The sequence below is a fragment of the Giraffa tippelskirchi genome, chromosome 6 (assembly GCF_054371585.1).
Source record: "Giraffa tippelskirchi isolate mGirTip1 chromosome 6, T2T-mGirTip1v1.2.pri, whole genome shotgun sequence".
NCBI classification, from domain to species: domain Eukaryota; kingdom Metazoa; phylum Chordata; class Mammalia; order Artiodactyla; family Giraffidae; genus Giraffa; species Giraffa tippelskirchi.
The window spans coordinates 97,643,601-97,669,993 of NC_137280.1; the positions used below are offsets into that span (position 1 = coordinate 97,643,601).

The window sequence follows — 26,393 nt, forward strand, 5'->3', positions numbered from 1 at the left end:
GCTGCCAAGATTAGAAATGAGGGGTTCAAGTGTATTTTCACTGGACTTAAACTTTAGTGATAGTTCCACTCATCCTGTACAACTTTTACCAGAGAGGTTCCCTGGAAAGGGACTCAGCTCCTGTTAATGGTGTGGAGTCTGTTGAATGTGCTGATCTGTGCATTTCTGTCTTTTGCACAACTCAGAAGTTCTCAGCTATGATTTTAAATACCTTTTCAGCACTGCTTTCTTTATCTTCTCTGTCTCGGGTCCCTGTGCTGTGAATCTTTGCTACTTTACCCACCTCCACTTCCTTCCACTGTCTGTTCAGATTGGATAATTTCCATTAATCTCTTGTCAGGGTCATAGATTCTTCTGTCACGTAAGTTCTGTTGTGTGCAGCTGGTGTATTATGGGCTAGAAGTTCCTGGATTGATCTTTATTTCTTCCTTTTCTTTGCTGAGATGTTGTGTTCTCCTGCTTGCTTCAGGAGTGTATGTGATTGCTGATTGGAAGTTCTTGGAGTCACTACTTTAAAGCCTGTCAGGTGATTCTGACATCCATCTCTTCTCGGTGGGTGTTTGTGGGTTGTCTTTTCCATGTGAGCTAAGATTTCCTTGGTCTTGGAGTGCCAAGTGATTTTGGAAGTTTTGAATTGGAGACCATGGGCCTTCTTCACACCTGTGGAGAAGGTTGGCACTCAGGTTCCATCTGCAGGACATCTGGTGCTGCACTCAGCTGTTCCTTGTGCCCCTGAGGGGCTGGGCCAGGCAGGGGCTCTTGTGTCTTCTGCGGGGCTGGGATCCCTGCCTTTGCCAGAGCATCTGTCCTGAGCCCCTGAGGTTCTGGTCTGTCCAGGTCCTGCAGCTCCTCCCATGGGGTGTGGGGGACATGGGGTGTGGTGCGCCTGCTCCATCCTACCTGGTGCCCCTCTTCTTATCAAAGCACCCCAAAATAGGAGAGGGTTATCAGAGTACCCCAAAGTAGGAGAGGATGTCCAGAGGGTGGTGTCTCTTGAGTGCCCGCTGTCGTTTCCCTCACAGGGCGACAAGTCGGTGTCGGTGGATGGGAAGTGCAGTGACCCCACACTGCTGAGCAACCTGCTGGAGGAAATGAAGGAGACGCTGGCCATGTGCTGAGTGCCGCCTGCCACAGGAGGGTGGCCATGTTCTGCACACACTGGGTCCAGCCAGGAGATGACCAAGTCCACCATCGTCCACTGTGTAGACCCTGCGGTTTACGTTGATTTACCTTGTCATCTTTTTTACTTTGCTTCTCTCTCCTCTCTGGCGAGCAGCCCTTTCCAGTCCCCAAGCCAGCCGGGGCTCCTCTGGCTGGAGTGGACTGTGCCTATGGCCACAGGGGCTGACCGAGGGCGAGTGTGACCGCTGTCAAGGCCAGGACCTGGCGGGGGCTGGACGGGGACCGGACAGAGTGGCGCATCCCGCTTCTGTCAAGTCGTCCGAATCCCACGAGTTCCCAGATTCCTGCCCGCGGGCCCTGGGGGTGGAGGCCAGGCCAGGTGCTCGGGGGAGACATTCCTCTTCACCCCATGCCGAGGGGCACGTCCTCCCCAGGACACAGGGTGGGGCAGAGTCCTGCAGGCTGCCGTCCGTCACATCCTGTTTGTTCCACCACTGTGTCCCGTGTATCTCCTGAGGGGAGTGCCCAGCAGGGATCCAGGGCCTTGGTGGCCTCTGTGCCCAGCTGGGTGTTGTGGTGAGTGGTGGAGGGCTACAACTCTGGCTCTCCTGTCATCACTGAATGCTCTGCAGGTCTGTGTCTGCACCTGTGGAAGGGCCCGGGCCTGGCCCTGTTTCCTTGCTGGGAAGCACGTGGGTCCGGGGGTGGCTGGGCCCCTGAGATGTGCCTCGGGGGCAGGGGGGGACCCCAGCCCACCCCCGTGAGACTGACCTTTCCTCAAAGATGATGGTCCTCAATGACGTTTTAACTTCTTTTGATGAAAACTGTCACTTTAGCATGTAGAGTAACCTATTACAGAATCCTGTGCAGTGATTCTAGAATCTCTAAATTGTATGATGTGTTATATAAGAATTTATTTGCTATCGACATTCCCGTGTAAAGGAGAGACATATCATGCTGCTGTAATGATTTTGTGTCAAGATGATCCAATAAACTTGCGAAACAGGCGTTTATCCATTGGGTCTCTTGCCTTTGGCAATGTATGCCCCCAAGTAGGGGATTCTCCCCCCAGTGTGGGGGGTCAGCATACAGCCAGACCTCTGGACAGTCCTCCAGCACTCGGGGTCAGAAGGGGGCCACAGGGCACCCTTGTGCAGGTTTCATTGTGAAGCTAGGGTACCCCTGCCCTTCTCCCTGCACCTCTTGTCCTCTCCAGAGGGGTGTGGTCCTCAGGGCTCCTGGGCCCCAGCGATAACAGCAAGGAGACACCTGATACCCATCCCCTCACAGGACTCCACGGGGCCCAGCAACTGCTGTCCCTTTCCAGGGAACCCTTCTGGTAAAGGTGGTACAGGATGAGTGGAAATATTACTAAAGTTTAAGTCCAGTGAAAATACACTTGAACCCCTCATTTCTAATCTCAGCAGCACGCAAAGGGAAGACGGCAGGGTCAGGGGTCCAGACACAGTGTGCGGGGCTCAGAGCCCCAAGGATTGGCAGGAGCAGATGCTGGAAGGGAGGCCCTGCCACTGTTTCAATTCCCTATGTTTCCGACAGCTTTACTGCTGCCACATGGATGGAGGGTTGTGTCAGCAGACAACCCAGGTCACCTCTAACCTGAAACCCAAAACGGGGGCAGTTGCAGAGCCCTGCATGAAGCCCCCTTGGGCGGCCCCTGGGTCATTGGCCCATTCTGCTCCAGTGTGTGGGCCCAGCTCAGGTCCTGGGCATCTGAGAGTCCCCCAGTCTTCCACTCACCAGTCCCCTGACCTCAGTGCTCCTAGGCAAGTGGAGGCCAGCAGTCCCATCAGTGAAACCTCGGCTAGAAGGCATCAAGCAGAGGCCCCTTACCTGAGTAGGGAAGTTGGCGGCCACCCAGGCCAGGAAGGGCCCAGCCCAGGACCCCAAGAACTGCCAGACTTGCCATGGTGTGTTTCCGTCCCGCAGTGGTTCCGTCCCCTCCCATCTGCTGGACCGACGCTGAGCCCTGGATCCAGCCAGTTTGGGCCTGTCTTTTCACAGCCCATGTGGGGCATCTGAGAAGCCAGGCCATGGTGGTGACAGCAGGTGCCATGGTGCAGCTGATGTGACAGGAGCCCCAGGACACACCCAAGCTGGCCCTGGTTTTTACCAAAACAGTCTCCCATTGAGTCATCCAAAGAGCCAATTGCCCTGAAGGCTGGTTGTGTGTGGCCCGCCAGGTACTTTTTTTTTTTTTTTTCTGTGCTGGGTCTTTGTTGCTGTGCACGCACCCTAGGGCGTGCAGGCTTCAGTAGTTGCAACACATGGGCTTAGTTGCCGTGTCGCATGTGGAATCTAGTTCCCTGACCAGGGATATAATGGTTACTCTCTGAATTGGAAGGCAGATTCTTAACCACTGGACATTCCAGGTCCCTGGGAAGCCCTGCACCTGGCACACACCTCGCTTGGGTCCCAGCCCACAGCCCCGACAAGGATGGCTCCGGGATGAGAAACATCAGGGATATTTAATCATTCCATCACATGGCTGCGATCCTGCCCACATCTACGCTGTGCTATATACAAAGTCATCTATCTCCCATCCCCTCCTCCCGGCCCCGGCCTGTCCCGGCCCCAGGCTCCAAGGCAGGTGGGGCCCCCAGACAGCAGTAGGCCTGTTCCACAGGGTCTGGCCGAGACGATCCAGTGGAGTTCTGGCCCCGCACCGCGGCGGGATGGGTCTAGCCGGCCCGGCCACCCTCAGTGCTGCATCAGGCACTCGGAGGCGTTTTCCAGAGTCAGGTTGGCCAGGTGTGGGGGCTCCAGACACGTGAAGCTTGGTGATATCAAGCTGCAAGGAGATGGGGCGCCCCAGTCCTTCCTCCCCTGCCTCGTCCTCCCCGGTGGGCCTCTGCTGGGGCCCAGGTCCCTCGTCCTAGCGGGGGCATGTAGCAGGGATCCAGACAGACCCTCGAGCTGGAGTTGGACACCAGTGGGGTCACACCCAACACTCCCACAATGGGGTCTGTGAAGGGAGCAGGGCAGGGCCGGGGCGGGAGGGGGGCGCCTGGGGCTTTGACCTCTGGCTTAGGCAGAGCCCACCCAGGTCCCTGCAGCTTCCCCCCACTGGTTCACTCACAAGGCTGGAGTGGTTCTGTGCGTCCAGGCGAGGAGGAGGTGAAGGAAGGGAACTCATGTTTATTCATGGCGTGATGGCATGGATGTGATTGCAGAGGTGACATCTTGCCTGGCTGCACCCATCCCATACAACACCCTGTCTGCCCCCACTGACCTGGCGAAGTCCACACCACCCACACCCCCAGGAGGATGGGCCTGCAGGGACCTTACCTCGTGTTGGTGTCCATTCTGAAAGACATGACAGGGCCCTGGTTAGCTCCAAGCTTTGGGGGTAAGGCTGTGCCTGTGGCCCTCAGGCCCCTCCATGGGGGCACATGTTCACCAGGGGTGCCCTCAGCATCTCTGACCACAGCCCCGCCACCCACCTGGGGCAGGGGTAGGACCTGGGTCTGTGGGGACCCCCAAACCAGGATGTGCGCCCTTGTGCCAGCTGAGCTCAGAGACCCTGGAAGGTAGAGGCTGGGTTCCCAACACCAGGGCCAAGTGCTGTCTCCTGTGGCTGCCTGGGCACATACTTACCGGTGAGGGCACATGCACATTGCCCTTGGGGAGAGGGGACTTACTTGTGCCAATTATTTCTACAACGACAGCAGTTTCGGAGTCAGGGGCCAAGTGGCCTCAATCAGGATCCCCTCGCCCTGTGCCCAGCTGTCCCCACTCACATGTACTGGAGGAGGCCCTGCACTGCTGTCTCCCACTGCGCTGACGACCTGCGGGAACACGGGCGTGGACACTCAGGGGCCAGCTGCAGGGCTCCCCTCCCCCTTACCAAGGTGATGAGGGACCCCTTCAGGGAGAGCCTGGGACCCTGTGGGCAGGGGCCCCTCAGCACAGGCAGCTGCCGGCGCCTTAGCCCTACTCGCAGTTGTAGCCAAAGCAGACGACGTGCGAATCCGTGCAGTTGGTGCAGGAGATAGTCTCGTACTGGAAGATGCCTGCAACACACCAGAGGTGCTGCAGGCTCCCCTCACCCTCAGGCTTGGGGGCCCCAGCTGCTGCGGCACCCCACAGCCAGGACCAAGGCTCACTCACCACAGTGACGCTGACAGTCGATGCGGCCTGTGGTAGGGCAAGGGCACAGATGGTGCCTTATTAGGCCTGGCCTGTTCCCTTGTTCCTCCCCAGCCCCCACCTCCCAGGTTGCCCATGGTTCGGCCCTTGTCCATTGGCCACTTAGGTGGGCCCCAGCCTTGTTGTTGTTTATTTGTCTACATTGCAGCATGTGGGATATAGTTCATGACCAGGGATCTAACCTGGGCCCCCTGCATTAGAAGCACGAAGTCCTAGTCACTGGACCACCAGAGAAGTCCCATTGTTTGTTGTCCTTCAGTCACGAAGTCATGTCCAACTCTTTGTGACCCCATGGACTGTAGCATGCCAGGCTCCAGGGCTTCTCCAAGCAAGAATACTGGAGTGGTTTGCCATTTCCTTCTCCAGGGGGTTCTTCCCGACCCAGGGATCAAACCAGTGTTCCCTGCATTGGCAGGTGGGTTCTTTACCACTGAGCCACCAGGGAGTCCCCGGCCCCAGTCTGGGATGGAGCAAGCCAGGTGGGAGGGTGGCAGCAAAGCTCTCAGGCCTCCAGGGACTCATAGGGGAAGTGGCAGGGATAGGTGGGATTTATCCATCAAGGTGTCCTGTTGGTGCCCATTGGATGAAACTGTTACACTCGCAGGGAGTGGCCCTTCTCCCCCCTCCCCTCCTGCTTTTATGGCCTTTCTGAGTCCTGACACCTGGCTGCACCATGCCAGACTCCCTGTTCACATTACTCCAGCCTGAGCCCCAGCCTGATCCACACCCTGACCGGATTCTGGCCTGTAAGGAGACTGAAATACTCCCATGGCCCTGGGTCCTCAGGCTTTGGGCAGCATCCTCCCCCCTGCCCCGCCAGCCCTCTCCTTTGCTCACTTTCAATGATGGCATTCTGGATAAGGTGCACCTGCTCCCGGAAGATAGCTCGCAGCTCGTTGGGGAAATACCCTGATAAGGGGAGGCGGAGAGGGGGCGGTCAGCCTCCAGCGGTCAGACTCAGGCGGTGGGTGGACTTTAAATGTCTGGGGGCGGTTGGGCTCTGCCTCAGTTTCCCGCCCGCGGTGGTGGGCCCCTCACCCGGGAAGTACATCTTTCCCTGGTACAGTTGATCCATCCTCTGGTACACGGCGTCCGCCACTTGGTTCAGCTTCTCCCGGGCTGGGGGCGGGAGAAGGAGGCGTGTGAGCGGCCTAGGTCCGGGGTCTGGCCGGCCCGAGGGCTCACCCATGCGGGACCCCGGCACTCACTGATCTCCGCGGGGATGGCCAGGTGCAGCTCCTTCATTGTGTCCTGGCTCCAGTCGCTGAGCAGCGAGCCAGACACGGGGATGTCACCCACCCACCAGGACTTGAGGTTCACGTGATGGCGGTAGAAGGAAAACTTTTCCGAGAAGTTACCGTGGCAGTGCAAGCAGCCGAGGGCCAGCGCCGCTGTCAGACTCAGGCACAGCAGCAGGGCCATGGCCCGCCCCCACCCGCCGCCGACCAACCGACGGCGCCTCCCGCGCCACTCCCTCGCCCGCCGCGCACCAACCAACGGCGCCCCCGTGCCACGCCCCTCCGCCGCGCACCAACCAACGGGGCCCTCTCGGGAGGGCCACGACCCCGCCCCGCCCGCGGCGTAGGCCTCGCCCCTATAACGGGCAACAGAGGGCGCAGGTTCCTCTTTCAGGCCCCGCCCAGGAGCGGCCACTCCAAGAGGAAGCTCAACTCCTTTGTTGGTCCCGCCCCCGACCGCGCCTCAAGCATGCGCCCACAGCCATCGCAAAGCTCCTCCTTCCAGACGGGCCTCTGTTCGAGGCCGCGTCTCTTGCTCCCGGCACACAGCAAGCTCCGCCCGCAGGCCTCCCCCGCTCTGTTTCCGGGGAGGCCTTGCCCTGGAGCGGAAGTGTATCCGATGAGGGGCGGGGCGGTCGTGTGCGAAATTACTCCGGGCCTGGCAGCGAGGCCGGACTGGCCAGCGGCCCGGGAACTGGGTCCAGCATCGAACTTGACCCAACTCTTCCGGAAGCAGGAGGCAGGCGGCAGGTGAGTCCTCAGAGAGGCCAGCGCGCCCGGCAGGGAGGTCGGGCCCCTCAGAGGGGCGACCGCGAGTAGCAGGGAGGCCAGGTCCCTCAGAGGGGCGAAGGCGTTGAGGCCGGGTTCCTCAGAGGGGAGACGGCGGGGAGGCCGGATCCCTCAGGGGAGCGACGGCGGGAAGGCCGGATCCCTCAGGGGGGCGACCGCGGGCGGCGGGGAGGCCGGGTCCCTCAGAGGGATGGACGGTGGTGGAGGGGCGGGAGCCGGTGGCGGGCCCTTGGTGGAATTAGTGGTTACCAGTGGTTACCAGGGCCACCCCCTTCTGATATCAATAACCAGGACCCCACCTCCTGGTTTGGATGGAAAGTCCACAAGATTTTAGGGCCCCCAGCGCACTGTGACCCCCGCCCTCTGAAAGCAGCCTTCCTGGGCCCCAGAGCCCCTGAGCAGTGGGCACGGGCTGGGCGGCAGGTGTTTGAATGTTGGCGCTGCCCACTGGCTAACCCCCCTTCTTCATCTCTTCACTGACTGTAGGGCTTGCATTTGCTTTAAATAACTATGTACTTTACTAAATGTCACCGAAAAGGGAAGCCAGAGGGTGACTGGAAAATACAGAGAGTCACAGAGCAGAAAATAAATAGCCAGTGATGCTCCCACCCAGAGAGCCACTGCTCATTTTGGAGTAAAAGTCTTCCATTCTTTATTTGCAGGCACTTTCTACCCCTTGCATCTTTTTTTTTTTTTTAACCTTTTTATAGAGGCTCGGTTGACTCCCAATCAACTGCATTCATTCAGAGATACACTTGGATAAATTTTGGCATGTGATGCACGAGCATTTTGCATATTTCACCCACTGCCTGCGCTTTGTGATCTTGGACTTGTTTCTGTTACACGTGGTCTCTGCTAGCCACTTCTTCGTTCCTCCCTCCACCCAGTATAAAATTCAGGGACTCATATGAGCCCATTTTACAGACTCAGCCAAGAATGATGAGTGATGCAAAGAATCCTGGTCCTGGCCAATGTCAGGATAGGGCTCTGCAGCCTCCCAAAGCCCTGAGTGCCCATCCACCCCCTACCCTGCCCCAAGTTCATGGTAGCCTGTCAGTGTCTGTTGTACTGATTATGGAGTGAAGCAAGTGGAAATCTTGGCTGCCGCACCCTGCCTGCCCGCACCCTGGGGCGCCCTGTTTCTCCCCTCCCTTCCGGAGGCGCCTTTTGTGTCCTTTGTTTGTTTACGGGGAACCTCAGCCTGCTCCAATCCAGAGCCTCTCCCCTTCCCAGAGTCCCATCTCAAACAGCACCTGTCCCACTGCTCCTGTCCTGACGGCTACGGGGGTGGTTTCCCCTTTTAAAACCCTCCAGAGCTGAGCTATCCAGTGCAGTAGCATGCACTGTCCTGCATGACGTGGATGGCCATGGATGGCCAGTGATCACCTGAACGTGGCTATTCCATTATGGGATGTGCCCTTCAGGTAAAATACACAGCAGTCTCTGGAGACTTGGAGTGTTAAGGCGGGGGTGGGTAGAAGGTATGCAAAATAGTTCCTTAGTATTTTCTATACTGGTTAGATGTTAAAGTGATATTTTGGTGCTCTTAGGCTTAGTATATATTATCAATGTTAAAGTCACTTGTTTCTTTTCCTTTTGTTACTTTTTAATGTGGCTACCAAAAAGTTAAAAATTACACATGCAAAATGTATTTCAGTGTCTTCCAAGGCATTTTTTTTTTTTAATATTTATTTGACTGCATCAGATCTTAGTTGCAGCAAGCAGGATCTTTTTTATTTGTAGCATATGAACTCTTAGTTTCTGCATTTAGAATCTAGTTCCCTGACCAGGTTCCCTTGCGTTGGGAGCTCAGTCTCTTAGCCACTGGACCACCAAGGAAGTCCCATGGCATTTGTTGTTTATGCCAAGATGTCTAAATGTATTCTTTATTTATGCCTTCTTTCTTGGGATTCATCATTTTCTGCTTCCTATCTGTGGCTTTAGTTATTTCTTAAATGGGGAGAGCAGTTCACAGGATTTAGCCAAATGCTTGGTGTGTTGTAATTGATAAATTTGTGTTAGCTATAAATTTTTTAATTGTTTTTACTTTTATTTATTCTTTGGTTGTTCTGGGTCTTTGTTATTGCTTGGACTTTTCTCTAGTTGCAGTGAGTGGTCTACTCTTCATTGTGGTGCGCGAGCTTCTCATTGCTGTGGCTTCTCTTGTTGTGAAGCACAGGCTTTAGGTGCATTGGCTTCAGTAGTTGCAGCACGTGGTCTCAGTTATTGTCACTCCTGGGCTTAGTTGCTTCTGCATTGGCAGGCAGATTCTTTACCACTGAGCCACCAGGAAAGCCCAAGCCACCAGGGAAGCCCCAGTAATTTTTTTTAATAGACTTAATTTTTCTAGAGCAGTTTTAAGCTTACTGCATAATTGAGCGGAAGGTACAGGGAATTCCTGTATGCCCCCTGCCCCCATATGTGCATTGCCTCACCGGTTATCAGCATCGCCCACCAGAGCAGGACATTTGTCACCAGGATGAACCTCCACTGACACATCCCTGTCAGCCAGCATCCAGAGTACATTTGGTGGGTTCACGCTCAGTGGTGCATGCTCTCTGGGTTTGGACAGATGTGCACTGACACATACCCATCGTTTTTTCACACAGAGTAGTTTCACGTCCCTAAAAATCCCCCGTGCTCCACCTATTCATCTCTCCTTTAAACTCCCCACCCCCACAATGGCCCCCCACAACCACCAATCCTTCTTCTGTCCCCAGAGCTCAGCTCTGCCTTCTCCAGAACATCAAAGAGTTGGAATCACAGTGTTACCTTCTCACATGGGCTTCTTTCACTTAATGATGCACATTTACAATTCCTCCTGTCTTTTCGAGGCTGGACAGTGTACTTTTTTTTTTTGAACCTCCCTAAAGGACTCAGAGTATGTCTATCATCTCTCAAATCTGGACCATGATGTTTGCCCACCAGGTGCCCCAGATATCTGTGACAAGCTGAGTTCTAGGTGTGCCTCTCTCTCAACAAAAGTAGAAGTGGTTGTTTCAGTCCCGAAGAGGGTTCTTGGAAGTACTACTTCAGTTCCTGGGCTCGAGATGATTCATATTCCTAACAAGGTTAAGGCAGTCTGTTTCATATGTGATGAAGCTCCCAAGCCAGCCAAATTCATGGAAGAGTCAGCCATTAACCATCATTCCGGGAGCTGCTCTCCCATCTCTAGGGGTTCTTGAAATGGAGGTTGAACAAAAATTCCCCGAGCAGCTGGCTTGGAACTTGGGTTTTTACTCTGGGAACTTCTGGACATGCCCCAGCTGGTGAGCTCCTGACTTCCTGGAATTGCGAGGTTCAGACTGCTTAAGCAAAAAGGGGAATCCGCCTTCACAAACCAGGTTCTGGGAAGGAGATGGTCATTCCTGTGGTTGCTGAGTCCTAAATAAGACATCCAGGGCTGGGCTGCTTTCCATGGGGGGCCACCTTGGGCACTCTCTGTGGGGTGTGGAGCAACCTCCCTGGCCCCATCCATTCAGTGCCAGGAGTGCCCCATTCTCCTGTGGCCCCTGGGGGGCAGGGTCAGTGCATTTGAGACCCATGGCTGTAGCTGAGCATGGAGGGGCTCTCCCAATGCCTGGAGAGAGTGTGGTGCCTGGTGGATACCCTCCCCACAGACTGGGGTCAGTGCACAGGCAAGTCCCAAGGACCCTGATGTTGAGAGGAAGTTTGGGCAGCCAGAAAAGGTGGGGCTTGTGGTGGATGGAAGTTGGGAGACATGGTTTCTTGTGTATGCCCCTTTCTGACACTTGGGTCTCCAGTCAGTCAACCATGTAGTGAAGGCCCTTGCAGCTTTGGAACAAGTCCTCAGAAGGAAGAGGTGTGACTCCCGCATAGACACACCACCCATGACCTCTCCTGCATTTCTCTCCTTTCTGTCCCCCGACTCCCAACACCATTTTGTTGAATAGAAAATCTGTGTTTGCCCCTGCAGGGAACTGAGACAGAGGGAGGAGCTTGAGAGGAGAATCATGGCACTAGGCTGTGGACACCTGGCAGCCCCTCTTTGTCTCGGTAGAGCAGAGGACAGTAGAGGTGAGGACAGCTGGGCTTAGATCCCAGGCCATCTCGTATCTGCTGTGGGCTCAGGCTCTCAGAAGCACCAGGAAGGGTCCTTGCTGCCTCACCCCCAGCTTCCTGTGAGGCCAACGATCCTGGTCATCCCTTGGCTGGCAGGGCTTGTAGACGCATCACCTGATCTCGGCCTCCGTCACATGGCTGTCTGTGTCTGTGTCCAGATCCCCCTCTTCTTGTAGGACAGGGTGACCTCAACTTAAGTACATCTGCAGTGGTCCTGCTTCCACATGGGATCACTTCACCTGTTAAGACTTGAGCACATCTTTTGAGGGGGGATGTGATTCTGCTTATAAAAGGGCGATAGGAGATAACTGCTGATGGACATGGGGTTTCTTTGTGGGGTGATGAGAATGTTTTGGAATTAGTGGTGATGGTTGCATACTTAATGATTTTACTAAAATCCATTGAATTGTATACTTTAAAAGGGTGAGGTTTATAGTCATGTGAATTATATCTCAGTTGGCTTTTGTGGGGGAAAAAAAAGGATTACTAGGAGGGCTGGACTATAGCAGCCCATCTAAGGCATCTGGCCTTTGTTGTGTCCTTCAGGACGCGGGCAGCCTCCCCACCCAGGGAGCAGTCTCAGTATTTAAACACAAACATTTAGACCATGGGAGACAGCCCTGAGGCGCAACCATCTTTAACAGGACAGATCCTGGGCGGTGAGCATCTTCTAGCCAGCCACTAAGTCTGCTGGGCCAGGGGCAGGGTTTACACACAACAGTGGCGAATGTCATCAACCAGGCAGGATGTGGAGGCACCGGAAGGAAGTGGTGACAGGGCCGAGGTGTGGCGGTTGCCAACAGGAACTGTGTTTTGTTTTTAGAACAAGAACAGGGGTGGGTGGGTGTGTGCTGGGGCAGGGGAATTTTGTCATTTTAACCTTTGTCACTCTTGGAGTTTGTAAGTGCCACACTCATCTCGTGTGCAGGAAGACCCAGGGGAGCCCTTCGTGCTGGATTCTGAGAAGCCTCTCCTGGTTTTCCCTTTGCTGCCCTTGGAGGTCTTCTAAGAGGGGGCAGAAACCCGGGATCCTCAGAAACGGTACCTGGGATTTTGGTAGGGGAGGGCGCTGCAGTGACTTCCGGGTGCTTCTCAAGGAAAAGGCACTTTTCCAGTGGCCGCCCACTCCTTGGTCACAGGAGCCCAAGGGAGTGTGTTTTTGATAGAAAGCGCTGTTTGCTTTTGATGGGAACTCTGTCCATCCAGGAAGTTTTTCAAAAATCATTGCTTCCACTTAAAAAAAACAAACCCTCCCACTTTCTCAGGAGACAGAAAGGTAGGCAGGAACCTTATAAGCCCGTTTCACCACCCTCCCCCATTTTCTAGAACCATCCTGGCGCGAGTCTGGTCTGTGGCTTGACGGACTGTAGATAGAGCCGTGGGACTCCCGGGACAGTGGGGTCCCTACCCGCTTCTCACCACTCCACAGCCTGTGCCTGTCTGACAGGTCACATGGCCCCAGAGACCCCAAAGTCAATAGAAGGCAGCAGTGGGGTGCGGGCAGGTTGCATTTTTCTTGGTGTTGTGGTCTCTGTGAGGGTGAGAAGGCCGGCTATGGGGCAGATAAGGAGCCTGGACACCTGGGTGCACAGAAGCAGCTGTGGAGGCTGAGGGGCCAGCCCAGGCCAACCCCACCCTGGCTGGATGAGGGGTAGCACCCTGCTTTGTCTTCTCATGGCCAAAGTGAGGCTGCGTTCAGCCCAGGGGAAAGAGTGTTTAGAGGCTAAAGCGAGTCGTGGGTGAGAAATTGCTGGCAGGTGGTAGTTGTGGGGGAAGGAAGCTTGGATGGCTGGTCAGTCCACACAGGGTGACTGTCCCTTGACCTGCACTTGGAGTGGCCCTTAGAGCTGCTTGGTTTACAGATGAACCACCTGGGCAGGTTCACAGCCCCTCAGTAGTTTGCGATCATAGTGGGGGGGCGGCGGGTGGAGGCGTAGGGTCCCTACCCGCCACATCCAGCACAAGTGCCCTCATACAGAGGGGTCCCAGCTACCCAGCACAGGAGACACGACTAGTCTCTGCAACAGAGGTCTTAACCAGGGCCTCCTGGGGGTCTCAGACCTTCCACATTGGGAGAAAAGCGGCAAATGGGCTATTTGTGGCTGTCCTCCCTTTTCGGAGGCACCTCTTCCTGCCCTCCAGGCCCTAGGCACAGGTCTTTACCATACCTCCAGAACCAGGGAGGGTCAGAACCGGAGGCACCTACACCAGACTGCAGGTGTGGCAGAGGGGCATGGTGCGGGAGCAGCCCCAGCAAGGAGGGACTTGGCCCTGGATTTGGGATGAAGAGTGGAGGGTGGGGCAGTGGAGGTGGGTGGCCAGGCAGAAGGGACCACAGTTTCATCTCCACGGTCCAGGGTGCAAACACTGACTCCTGCTACCAGCTGTACAACCTAGCAGTGATTTACTCGTTAACTGGGTAGTAGTTAACGGTGACTACTAGCAGTTAGTGGTTAGTACCAAGTCACCATCTTCTAGCCCAGTGTTTCTCACCTGGGGTGCTCCTGCCCCCAGGGGATACTGGATCACACCTGGGGACATCTGTGGTTGTCACGACTGGGGATGCTCCTCACATGAGGGGGGAGGGCTGCTGCTCCACCCCCATAGTGCCCAGGGTGGCTCTGATGTCAGCAGTGGCAAGTCCGGGCCTCAGTCTTCCCAGCTTTAAAGTAGGGTTCTGCTTTGCTCCATGGGTTATCGTGACTACCTCACTGGGTGTTAACCAAGGTGGCAGGAAGTGATGCTGGTGGCTGGGGCCTTGAGGGCAGCTTTGGGGAAGGAAGTGAAGGCTTTTCTGGTCTCTGGATGGGCCTCCTCGCTCCAGAGCACAGGTGGCCTCCTGCCCCATTGCCAGGTGGCCTGTCCACGGTGAGCGTTCCCTCTGTCACACGCCAGTGACCGCATCTTTCATCCCGTGTGGTCTTCTGTGTTTGTGCTGTCACCTCACACGGTAAACAGATTTTACAGGCAGTGCCGGCCTCAGCTTGAACCCAGAGGGAAATGGCCTCAGTTCTTTGTGGTTCCCAGAGCAGCAGTTCAGCCCACACTTGCTCTGTCTCCTCACCCTGCTTTAAAAATAACAGCTTTCCTGGCTCTCATTCATGTACCAGACTCTCTGCCTTTCACGTGTGCATTCCACTGTTTTCAGTCCATTCACATTGTCTGCAACCACCACCTCTCTCCAGTTCCAGAACATTCTGTCACCTCAGAAGAAACCCTGTTCCTGTCAGCAGTCACTTCATCCCTTGCCCCAGCCCCTGACAACCAGGAACCCAGTCTCTGTGTCTGTGGATCTGCCTGTTCTGGACATTTCCCATCAGTGGAATCACACTGTGTCCTTCCTTCTGTGTCTGCTTCTCTCCCTGAGCATCACGTCCTCAGGGTCTGTCCACTTGGTAGCAAGTGTCAGGGCTTCTCTCCTTTTCATGGCTGAGTGATCCTTCCTTGTGTGGATCAGCTCACCCACTACTGGGCATTTGGGTGTCTCCACCTTTTGGCTGTTAGGACTCATGCTGCTGGACACACGTATGTACAAGTTTTTGTGTGGACATGTGTCATCCGTGTGTGTCACCACTTGGATGGACACTTAGGAGAGAGCTGCTGGTGAGATGGTAACTGCATTTTTTTAACTGCTGGGCTGTTTTCCACAGCAGCCACCCCATTTTACATTATCCCAGCAGTGCAGGAGGGCTCCTGTTGACTGTCCTTTTTGATTACGCCGTCCTTGTTGGGGGCGGCAGGTCCCTCCCCTCCCCTCCCCTCCTGGATGCTCAGCCTCTGTGTTTTGCATAGTTCATGCTGCCTTGAATCAACCTTCCAGTACCCACAGTGTCAAGTGGGGCCCAGAAGAATGAGCAGGCTTCACTTACCAGTGGGGAGGACAGATGGTTCCCAGCCTGCATGTAACCAGGGCCTGAGTAACCCAGTTGTGTCAACTGTGAGTTACCTTCCCTGGCGCTCCTTCAGATGTTCTGCATAGCCTCTGTCTGAGTTTTCAATGGCTGCTGTAACAAATCACCGCAGACTTTGTAGCCCAAACCACCAGATTATTCTCTTACAGCTCAAGAGGTCAAGAGTCCAGCTCAGGCCTCTCAGGGCTAAAATCTAGGCGTGGGTAGGGCCAGTCTCTCCGGAGGCTCCAGGGGAGCCTCAGCTCCTGCCTTTTCCAGCTTCTAGAGGCGCCGCATCCCTGGCTCGCAGCCCCTCCCTCCATTCTCAGTCAGCAGAGCAGCATCTCCTGTGTCTCTGCCTCTGACTCTGTTAACAGGCTCTGTGGACACGCGGAGGACACAGAAGGGGGAAGGAGGTAGGGTCAGGGTTGCGCCTGCCCCAAGGGGAGAGGTGCTGGACCCCTCCTTTGAACCCCACCCTCCACACTCCATGCACCAGAAGGAGTATCTTAAGGCTCAGCTCACCGCCGTCCCTCTCCCTTGAGACCAGAACAACCTCTTTCTTTTTAGATTCTCGTAACTCAAGAGTCAGAATCATTCCTGGCTCTACAGGCAGGACACCCTGACTAGAACACTGGTGTGAGCCCTTCACACTATCCATCCAGCATCTGGAATTAACCCAGAGGCTCATGTTCTCAAGGAGGCCACTGAAGGCTGGGCCAGGAGACCCAGGCCAACGGGGGGTCACTCTGATTTCTGGCCCTCTGACATGTGGAAGAGCCAAGCCTGCGGGAGATGCTAGGCTCCAGGATGTGGTGGGTCGTGACTCAGCGCTTACTGACTGCCTACTGAGGTCCTTCCCCGTCTGGACTGTGGACATGGGTGTGGACATGGGTGAACTGGGCTGAGGTGACCAGACCTGCCTGCCTCAGGCCCATCCTTCAGCACAGCTTCTCCATCACTGAGGTCGGCCTGGTGGCACGATGTTGTCCCCTGGGGGTGACAGGATCCCTGTGCAAGAACCTGTGAGGTCCTTTCAGACATGGGATGTCCAGAAATTTCTGATTGTGAATGTAGGCTGTTCGAAGCCCCTCAGTTTGTGGGAGTTTGCTGCGCAGCGTGCTTGGTCTGGAGGGTCAAGGTCCCAGGGCCAAGAAACTGACTCCAGAGGGGTTTATTACAACATTATGTGTATATTACAACATTACGTGTAAGTGATTTTTCAATCTCACCAGGAGTGCAGGGCTACGTGTGCTGGAGCCCGGCCTGGGCAGTGTTTCTGCTTCCCCCAACCCGGGCCCACTTCCCCCTCTGCTGCTGCTCCTGGGTGAGCTCCCGAGATACCCCCACCCCACCCAGTCCTGGCCAGGTCCACACTCCCGGTAAAGCATATCTACCCCAGCGGAGATGGAGAAAAGGGGCAGTGGGCCAGCATGGCCATTGGAGCGGTGATGGTGAAGGAGCAGCACGTGACTGGTTCCAAGTGTGAGTCCGACCCAGGCTCCTTGTGCTTGATTTCACCCTTTCACACCCCCTGAGGTGGGGTCTATTACTCCCAATGTGACAGGGAAGACAGTGCAGAACAGAGGCTTGGGAGGGGCCTGTTCATCAGAGCAGGGCCATGGCAGTGCAGCCCCCGCACTGGGGCCTCATCTCCAAAATGAGCAGCATCTGTCACAAGACCAGACAACTGGTGGAGGCATCTTCACTTAGGTGGTGCATTGGGGTGGGCAGTGTCCCCCAGATTCATATCTGCCCCTTGGACGTGGAGCTGTGCAGATGTTAGGCTAGAGAGCCGAGGGCACATGGGGTTATGGAGGGCCCTGGTCCAGAGACGAGACTGGGACACAAGATAGAGAGAGGAGCAGAGGCAGCAGGAATGCACGCCCTCCCAGCCCTGGAGCCCCGGAGCCCCGGAGCCCCATGATCAGGGTGTGGGCAGAACTAGTTCCTCCTGGGGCTCCCTCTCAACTCCACCAGTGCCAGTGGTCCTCGGCGTCCCCTGGTTTGTAGACCCATCACTCCATCTGTGTGTCCATCATCACACAGCCTCTTACAGGGACGTTCATCACTGGATTTGGGGCGCCCGGATAGTCCAGGAATAGGGCAACCCAAGATCCTTAGTCAATCTGCAAAGACTCTCTTTCCAGATAAGATTCATTCGCAGATCCCTGGCTATGGACATCTCTTCACAGAGGCTGCCAGCTAGCCTGAGGGGCCCACCCTCTGCCAGCATACGGGGGCCCGTCCCCAGGTGGCATGTGGGGCCAGCAGCTTTCTCTTTACCAAAAGCCTCTGGGCACAGAGGGGATGTGTCAGGGAAGTTCTGTGTGCCCTTTTGTTGAAACTCAAAACCACAAGTCCCAGGAGCATCCCCAGTCTGCCTGCTGGTACTTCTAGAACAGGGTTTCAAGAAGGGTCACGATGTTTCCTTTTTGTGTGTTCCAGGTCTGAGGGAGCCCTGGAGGCCCGGTGACCTTCCTGTCGTGAGCGTCCTGCCCAGCCCTCCCCTCAGAAACCTCGTGGGGGGCGTCCCGAGAGTGTGGCCAAGATGTCCAACCCCTTCCTGAAGCAGGTCTTCAACAAGGACAAGACCTTCCGGCCCAAGCGCAAGTTCGAGCCAGGCACCCAGCGCTTCGAGCTGCACAAGAAAGCGCAGGCCTCGCTGAACGCGGGGTTGGACCTGAAGCTGGCCGTGCAGCTGCCCGCTGGCGAGGAGCTCAACGACTGGGTGGCCGTGCATGTGGTGGACTTCTTCAACCGCGTCAACCTCATCTACGGCACCATCAGTGACGGCTGCACCGAGCGCTCCTGCCCCATCATGTCGGGCGGCCCCAAGTACGAGTACCGTTGGCAGGACGAGCACAAGTTCCGGCGGCCCACAGCATTGTCAGCCCCCCGCTACATGGACCTGCTCATGGACTGGATCGAGGTGCAGATCAACAACGAGGACGTCTTCCCCACCAACGTTGGTGAGTCTCTGTGCTTTTGTGTTCTTTTAGGGTCAACTTGATTGGGATGGAGTCCACACACCACTATATCCACCCATTTAAAGTCCCTGGTGGTCCAATGGTTAGGACTCCACGGTTCTGCTTCATGGGGCATGGTTGGGGAATTAAGACCTCACATGCTACATGGTAAGGCAAATTAAAAAAATGCAGTGGCGTTATAGTACATTCACAGTGTCGTGCGGCTGTCAGCTCTATCTAAATCCATCACCCTGGAGGCTTCCCTGGTCCAGTGGTTAAGAATCCGCCTGCCAATGAAGGGGACACCTGGTCCGGGAAGATCCCACATGCTGAAGGGCAACTAAGCCTGTGCCCCACAACTACTGAGTCTGTACTCTAGAGCTCATACTCTGCAGCAAGAGAAGCCTGCGCACTGCAACTGGAGAAAGCCCATGTGCAACAATGAAGACCCTGCGCAGCCAAGGGAAAAAAAATCCATCACCCTAAAAGAAGCCCCATCCCCTTCAGCAGTCACCCGCACCACCTCCCTAGCCCCTGACAACCAGGAACCCACTCTCTGTGTCTGTGGCTTTGCCTGTTCTGGACGTTTCCTATCAGTGGAATCACACCCTGTATGTCCTATGTCGGCTTCTCACACTGAGCATCGTGTTCTCAGGGTCCATCCACATGGTAGCAAGTGTCAGGGCTTCTCTCCTTTTCATGACTGAGTGATGCTCCTGTGTGTAAAGGGACACATTTTGCTTCAAGCAAAGCCTTCCCTGGAGGCTCAGATTTTAAAGAATCTGCATGCAGTGCAGGAGACCCAGGTTCGATCCCTGGGAGAAGGGAATGGCTACCTCCTCTAGTATTCTTGCCTGGAGAATTCCATGAACAGAGGAACCTGGGAGGCTACACTCCTTGGGATAGCAAAGAGTCAGACCCAACTGAGCAAGTAACACATATAGTTAAAGGATCTTGAGATAGAGAGACAATTCTGGATTATCTGAGTGAGCCCTAAATGTCATCACAAGGTCCTAATGAGGGGGCAGAGGGAGACCCGTTACCCAGGAGGGCAGAAGGTGGTGAGGCAATAGGAGGGAGAAGGGGCCATAAGCCCAGAAAAGATGGGACCGGGTTCTCCCTGGAGCCTGTGGAGGACTCAGCTCTGCCCACAGCTGGACTCCAGCTCAGGGCACCATGTGGACTCTGGCCTCAGGAACTGGGAGAGAATTGGTACTAGTTGTCCTGAGCTGCTGAGCAGCCCCAGGAGACACCAGATGTTGTTCTCATATTCACCCGGGCTACTTGGTGTCCTGGTAGGCCGATGTGAGCAGGCCTCGGGCCTGGCTCTGGGCTGCTGGCATGCTATGTGCTTCATTGAGTTTCTCACCCCCAGGCCTCACTCACCATCCGTACAGTGAACCATGTTGACTCTGGCAAGGGGCTTCCAGGGACCCACCTGAGAAAAGGCCATCCCATACTCATCACTTTCCCGAAACAAGTTCCTGGGTGGTCTCCTGTCAGGTTGCCAGGTCCAAGTCTGCACCTTCTCCCTGTCATCCTGAGTCACTGCTTTGCTGGGACCATCTGAGGCCCCGCAGCTCCTGAGGGTCCACCTCCTAGAACTCAGACCTGCCTCGAGTCAGTGCTCACCCACCAGAAAGGAGAGCACGAGAAGAGCGAGAGAAGAACTTGGCAGATGTCACCCAGCTGCCCAGCAGAGGTTAGGGGCTGCCTGGCCCGAGCTATATCTTCCAGCCCTGTCCACAGCCCCCAGGGCCAGCCTCACCCCTTGGCCTGGTTCCACCCTCACCCCCACCCTACCCCCATCCCCAGTGGACTGAAGTGCTTCTCTTTGCTTGTCTGCGGTGCTGCTCAGAACAGGAGCCTCCCATGCTCTTCAGGGCTAGATCTGTGGCTGAGCAGAGAAAGCACAGATCCAAAAGTTCATCCTGCCCCCCACGCTGGTGCTTCCATGCCTGAGGATCCACTTAGCCCCAAAGCCACCTGCCTACTCTTGAGTTTAGACCTGAGATCCGTCCACATGCTTTTCCCATAAAGGACCAGATGGGTGGCCTAGGCTACTCAGATCTGCCATGCAACCCGAAAGTCATCATGGATGACATGTAAAAAAGTGTGTATGAGGAGTAGGCCTGCATTCCAGTAAAACTTTATCAATAGAAGTGGGTGGTGGACCAGGTTTGTGACTCTACGTGAGGGCATCTTGCAGGCATGGGCAGTGCAGTCCCAGAAGATCCTGTGTCCAGGCCCTTCTCCTATGGGGCTGTCGCTCCCTCTCCACCTGAGATGGCCCAGGAGGACCTCAGTGACTCCCATCCCCCCCAGGAAAGGGGGCAGGGTGGGGCCCTAGCCTAGTGGGGCCCAGGATCCTGTGTGGCAGGTGCTGGCTATGTGCTGTTGTACCTTCCTCTGCCTGCCATAGGCTCTGGTTCCCTCTGACCTCCCAACACTGAGGAGACCTTCCCTTGTGGGGGGTTCCCATGCCCTCAAGGCTACTGTCCCACCACTCAGGTTTCATGGGTCTTCACTGACGGCAGGTGAGCCTCAGATGCCCTGTGAACATGGTTTTTCCCAAGAGATAAGTATTCTTGGACTTCCATGGTGGCCTGCCAATGTAGAAACATGGGTTCGATCCCTGGTCTGGGAACATCCCACATGCGCCAGAGCAACTAAGCCTGTGTGCTTCAACTACTGAGCTCATGCGCTTAGAGCCTGTGCTCTGCAACAAGAGAAGCCACTGCAATGAGAAGCCTGCACACACAACTCAAGAGAACCTGCGCTCAGCAACGAAACCCTAGCACAGCCAAAAATTTTTTAAATTAGTTTAAAAAAGAGTCGAGCATTCCTTCTATTGAGCTCTTTTTTCCTGTTGGATGGAGGCAGGAAACCCAGAGGCCTCACTGATGTCGAACGAGCCTTCTGCAAAGGCACATCCCCAGACACCCGGCCTGGAACACCAGTGCCATCAGCGGTATGGGACACGCATACACACAGGAGGAAGCTGGCCAGGAGCATGAGGGTTGGTCTTGGGGAAGGTCTTTCCCATTTGCCTCGTGCCTCCACACCCTGGGACCTGCCTCTGGTGTGAGAAACCCCCACTTGGGCTGGTTGTCTCGGACTGGCCACTGACACCACCCCTCGAGCTGTTGATCTTGAGCACCTACTTGCGTGTCTTTGGGGATTTGCTTGCCAACCAGCAGCTGCCATTTTCTGTGAGTGCATCCCAGAGCATTGTGGCTGTCCACAGGCTGGGTGGTCGCCAGCCCTGGAGCGCCTCTCGTGAAGGACAGGACCTGTCCGTCCTGGTCCCGGGCAGCCCCCCGTAGCGCTGGTCAGATGGTGTGAGTGCATGGCATCTGTCCCCTGGGCTGAGGAGGACATGAGGTGGGGAGGGGCATGTAGGTGCAGCCCATGAACGTGCCTGACGCCAGAGGGTCACCACCAGCTGGGTCGACAAGTCTTACCACGATTTAAAATAATAAATTGAAAAATAGAAATAAAATGTATTAAATTCAGTAATAGAAAAGCAAGGTGCAGTGTAGTGTGTGTATGCAAGTAAGTTAGGATGTGTACATTCAAATATAAGCAGTACCATGAAGCATACTTAGATGGAGTGATATAAATATATTAAGGGAAAAGCATCAAAGTCCAGAACACAGGTTTTTATGCATTGCCCAGTTCTAATCCGAAAAATAAATGTAACCAGAAATAGACACAGAAGCCTGTGAGCTGCCCGGAAGCGGGATGTCAGGTCCACTGCCGGCCAGACGCGGAGGGCGGGAAGGGAAGGACGTCTGGGCCTGCAGGACTGCCCCTCCCTGCCCCCGGGTGCTGTCTGGGGCAGAGAGGTGCAGGTCCCGGAGGGAAGGGTAAAGGAAGGGAAGCTGAGCCATGCCCATCGCCCCGCAGGCACGCCGTTCCCCAAGAACTTCCTGCAGGTGGTGAAGAAGATCCTGTCGCGGCTCTTCCGCGTGTTCGTGCATGTGTACATCCACCACTTCGACCGCATCGCGCAGCTGGGCTCCGAGGCTCATGTCAACACCTGCTACAAGCACTTCTACTACTTTGTCACTGAGTTCGGCCTCATCGACACCAAGGAGCTGGAGCCACTGGTGAGCGTGGAGCGTCGTGGGGTAGGCAGCCGGTGCGCAGGGTCCCCCCATTACAGTGGCCCAGAAGGGCTCCGGCCTGCAGCTGCCCCCGCTTCTCTGTGGGAGTACCCATCCCTCCCTCCCCCCGGCAGGAGAGCAAGGAGCTACTTCTTTTTCTGGTTTTAGTTGAGGTAAACTTTACATGTGGTAAAACCACTGATGTAAGAATGAACGATTCAGTGGTGTTTAGTACATTCACAGGGTCGTGCAACCCTCACCCCAATCCAGTTCCAGAACCTTTCATAACCCCCAAAGCAGTCCTCTCCACATCAGCAGTCACCCCCTCCTCAGCCCCTGCAACCACTCACCCACTTTCTGTCTGGGGGATTTGCCAAATTGGTCAGTGTTGACTCCCCCCCTACCCTCCCGAGAAATGGGAGAATTCAGGTGCCTGACTCAGGTCCCATGGGCTGTGACATGGAGCCCTCCTGCCATACTGTGTTACCCAGATGGCTCTGAGCAGGACCTGCAAGGTCAGAGGGCACAGGTGGTTGCTCTCCCAGTGCCTACCAGCTGCTGCTACTGTTACGGGGGTCATTATAAGAAGTGGGAACATCTCCCCAAGCTCAGAAATGCTGGAAACTTCCAGGGACCGGGTGGCGCCTGGGTGTGCAGGTCTGCTCCTGGGAGACAAGATCATCACTCTGGATACCCTGCCCCAATTGTACCTTTCCTGGCAGGACCCTGGGCTCCATGTGGGCCTGTTTGGGAGCCTTTTATTTGAGTATACTTGATTTACAGCCTTGTGTTAGTTTCAGGTATACAGCACAGTGACTCAGTTATACATGCATTCTTTTTCATAATCTTTTCCATTATGGTTTATCATAGGACACTGAATATAGTTCCCTGTGGTATACAGCAGGACTTTACTGTTTATCAATTTTATATATAGTAGTGTGTATCTGTTAATCCCAAACTCCTAATTTATCCCTATTTCTTTTCCCCCTTATGTCTGTGAGTCTGTTTCTGTTTCATAAATAAGTTCATTTGTGCCATGTTTTAGATTCCACATGGAAGTGATATCATATGGTATTTGTCTTTCTCTGACTTACATTGCTAAGCATAATGCCCTCCAAGTCCATCCATGTTGTTGTAAATGGCATTAGTTCATTATTTTTCATGGCTGAATAATAGTCTACTGTATAGATCCACCACATCTTTATCCACCCCTCTGTCAGTGGACATTTAGGTTGTTTCCATGTCTTGGCTATTGTAAATAGTGCTGCTATGAGCATTAGGGTACATTTATCTTTTCAAATTATAGTTTTCTCTGGATACATGCCCAGAAGTAGGATTGCTGGATCAATCTATGGGACCTCCCTATTCTCCATAGTGGCTGCACTAATTTGCATTACTTGTGACCTTTTTTCCTGGGTCCCTCCATTGCTTTGGGTCTTTGTGAAAGGCTCATCTTTGACAATTTTTAAAAACCTCTAAAAACATCTCAACATAGCTTTTTCATGTTTGTGTATTCCCTTGTAGGCTCTGGCTAGTTGGGAAGGGGTTTCCCTCTGGGGTAGTGGAATGTTCTGGAACCAGGTAGAGGGGGGGTTGTCCACCGTTGAGGAGGACAGTTCATTTTGTGTGAATCTCACCAAATACGGAAAATAGCCGTGGGCAGTTTTATGATATGCGCATGTATTTTCACTTGTCTTGATCCTGTGGTCCTTTCTCCTGCATTGACACTTAGAGTTCTTTCTGGAGGCAGAAACTGTGACCCTTCTCATAAAGAGCCTGCCGCCTGGCCTAAGGCACATGCTGTCTATGCCCTGTTTAGTAAGGTTTGTGTTAAATGAGGCCCGTGGGCCCCTTGAGACCACGCACTCCGACTTCCCTTTTGTGTGTGCCTCCTGATGTCCTGCTTGTTCTTAACAGAAAGAAATGACCGCGCGGATGTGCCACTGAGAGCCCTCAGCCCTGTCGTCTCTGCGGCCACGCCCTGGGGGCCCGCTCTGGCTACGAGCCACATCTCCAGCACAGGGACCAGTGTTTTCTAGCCCAGCAGATTCTGGGCTGTCAAGGCTGTATCCTCTCTCCGGTTCTAAGGTGGCAGCAGCCATTAGTCCGGTCCTCTCTGGGCCCCAGTCTCCTCAGCCGTCACATCATGGGGGAGAAGGAATTTGAACTCTGTGGTTCTCTGTGTTGTGAGCAACCAGGAAAACCCACTTTGTTTGGAAACCACTTGCATTTACAAGGAGGCTGGCCCACCTTGAGTCCATCTCCCGACCAGCCAGCATGCTCAGCCATGGGCTGTGGGGCCCAGTCAGCGAGGCCATGACCATGCAGCACTTTCCACCACGGCCCAGGTCTGGTTTCGAGCGGTACAAGTGCCTGACTTCCGTCCTCCCCGCGTCCTCCCCTAGCCACTTCTGTCCGCCGTTCCTCCAGGACCCTGGGCTCATCCATCAGTTTCCCAAGCCTGCCCCTGCATCCCACGTTTCTTGGGGCCCCTTCATGTCACATAAAAGATTGAATTCTTACAGTTACATTTACAACTGCTGTGAGATGTTACCAGGAGAAAAAGAAAAAAAGCTTTTTACCTACAGGTAGTCTTCCCTTTGCCCTCTAGAAAAATGTCCCCTTTTCGCCATGAATAACAGTGTGACTCTCCCAAGGAGCACCTTTCTCTGGGTGTACAACCTTCCAATTTCACCTAATGCCTGCCAACATCATATGGAAACCATTTGTGTGCCACTCTCCCCCCCTACCCCGGTGACTGTGGGACCAAACCCCAGCACCTTCTCCCTGCAGAAGCTGGAGCGGGGACACTCCACCAGCCACCACCCTGCCCACACGCAGCATCCTTGGTGGCCTTTGGCCATGGCAACCCTACCTACCCAGGCCACGCTGGTTCCAAGTTACCTCTAGGTGTCAGGGAGAGGGCCCGCCACCGACACCGAACAAGTGCAATTAACGAACGCAACCTGGGCCTCAGTCCTTCAGAAGCCACCGACCCTGCTCCTGGAGGCCTGGAAGAACTTTATGAAACTGGCCAATCGAATGTAGCTCCTTTTAAATGCAGAACCACACCAAATGCCATAACCACTGTGCCTCTCCAGGTCACCAGCCAGGTCAAGGAAGGCAGTGGGACTGGGGGAGGGAGTCCCCTGCCCGCCCTCCTGCACCTGTGGGTATTCCCACAGGGACATCAGAATAAACCAGTCTCCTTATCTGCAGCTGATGACTGTCATTTCTGTCTTCCTAGAGTTGGGACACATCACCACAATTGTCACCAGGGTGCCCTTGTCCAAGGGGCAAAGAAATCTTTTCTGTCACAATGGTTTGTGGCCCCCAGAGTGCCCAAGTAGATGATCAGATGCACAGCATGTTGGTGGGACCAGAACTGCACAGGGTGCCCGGCATCTGGAAAACAAGCTGAGAAGGCACTCACCTCTCCCGCTTCTGCTTTCTCTCGCATTGCTCTAGACATTTAGCAAACATGATTTTAACTGTTGTCACTTCTTAGCCTTTTGGCTGAGATCAAGTGATTTTAACTGTTGCCTCTTTGCAACATAAAAAAAAGTTCCAGAAAACTTTGAACTGGGTGCAGAAGAGTAGAGTGAGATGGAACAAACAGAGGGGTGTTTTCTCTCTCTGTCCCATCCTAGGTATCCTGTGATCTTAGCACATGAGTTTGCCCCAGACATCTCTTATATGCAAAATATAGGATTGTGTTACTTACTCTCAGGGGTCCTGGGACCAACAGAGTGATCTTATGAGAAGCTCTGGATCTGGTGGATTCAAGCCTGGTGTGCGGCTTCCTTCCCCTAGAGGGCGTGCCGTCTCCATCGCAGGGAGAGAGTGTCTTGAGGGGACTCCTGGTCACTTGGAAATAAATACCTTCTAATGAAGCCTGTGTTTCCTTACCCCTGGATTTTGCAAATGCACCACAGAGACTTCCAGGACCAGTTTAAAGTCTGGGGAGCTATTACCATTATTTGGAACAACATCCTCCAAAGTTGTCCTTGTCCTGGTCCTGGTACC

At 54.7% G+C, this 26,393-nt stretch overlaps 4 protein-coding genes across 35 annotated transcripts in view; 2 read left to right on the top strand and 2 right to left on the bottom strand.

The window, feature by feature from the left end:
* AP3D1 (adaptor related protein complex 3 subunit delta 1) overlaps positions 1-2,135 on the top strand; it is a 35,042-nt gene extending 32,907 nt beyond the window's left edge. For all 5 annotated transcript variants that reach the window (XM_081500003.1, XM_081499999.1, XM_081500000.1 and 2 more), the window contains one exon: positions 1,023-2,135. In XM_081500003.1, the coding sequence (XP_081356129.1) occupies positions 1,023-1,118 (96 nt within the window). In that variant the 3' untranslated portion in view covers positions 1,119-2,135. The remainder of the gene's footprint in view (positions 1-1,022) is intronic.
* JSRP1 (junctional sarcoplasmic reticulum protein 1) overlaps positions 1-26,393 on the bottom strand; it is an 80,563-nt gene that overhangs the window by 42,181 nt on the left and 11,989 nt on the right. The gene's annotated exons all lie outside the window — the stretch shown is intronic.
* IZUMO4 (IZUMO family member 4) lies at positions 3,590-6,755 on the bottom strand. 25 transcript variants are annotated; one of them, XM_081500040.1, is made up of 10 exons: positions 6,498-6,755; positions 6,328-6,408; positions 6,127-6,198; positions 5,251-5,277; positions 5,078-5,153; positions 4,881-4,928; positions 4,782-4,796; positions 4,429-4,446; positions 4,220-4,234; positions 3,590-3,931 (listed from the first exon to the last, which is right to left on the bottom strand). In XM_081500040.1, exons 1-10 carry the CDS (start codon positions 6,709-6,711, stop codon positions 3,841-3,843), a joined length of 657 nt encoding a protein of 218 aa, XP_081356166.1. In that variant the 5' UTR covers positions 6,712-6,755; the 3' UTR covers positions 3,590-3,840. The 25 variants fall into 25 exon arrangements, with proteins under 25 accessions (XP_081356166.1, XP_081356168.1, XP_081356173.1 ...); XM_081500042.1 differs by lacking the exon at positions 4,220-4,234; XM_081500047.1 differs by lacking the exons at positions 4,220-4,234; positions 4,429-4,446.
* On the top strand, positions 7,156-25,585 carry MOB3A (MOB kinase activator 3A). Of its 2 annotated transcripts, none has more exons than XM_081500063.1 (4): positions 7,156-7,277; positions 17,738-18,261; positions 22,168-22,370; positions 24,285-25,585. In XM_081500063.1, exons 2-4 carry the CDS (start codon positions 17,841-17,843, stop codon positions 24,312-24,314), a joined length of 654 nt encoding a protein of 217 aa, XP_081356189.1. In that variant the 5' UTR covers positions 7,156-7,277; positions 17,738-17,840; the 3' UTR covers positions 24,315-25,585. The 2 variants fall into 2 exon arrangements, with proteins under 2 accessions (XP_081356189.1, XP_081356192.1); XM_081500066.1 differs by lacking the exon at positions 7,156-7,277 and adding an exon at positions 12,284-12,440.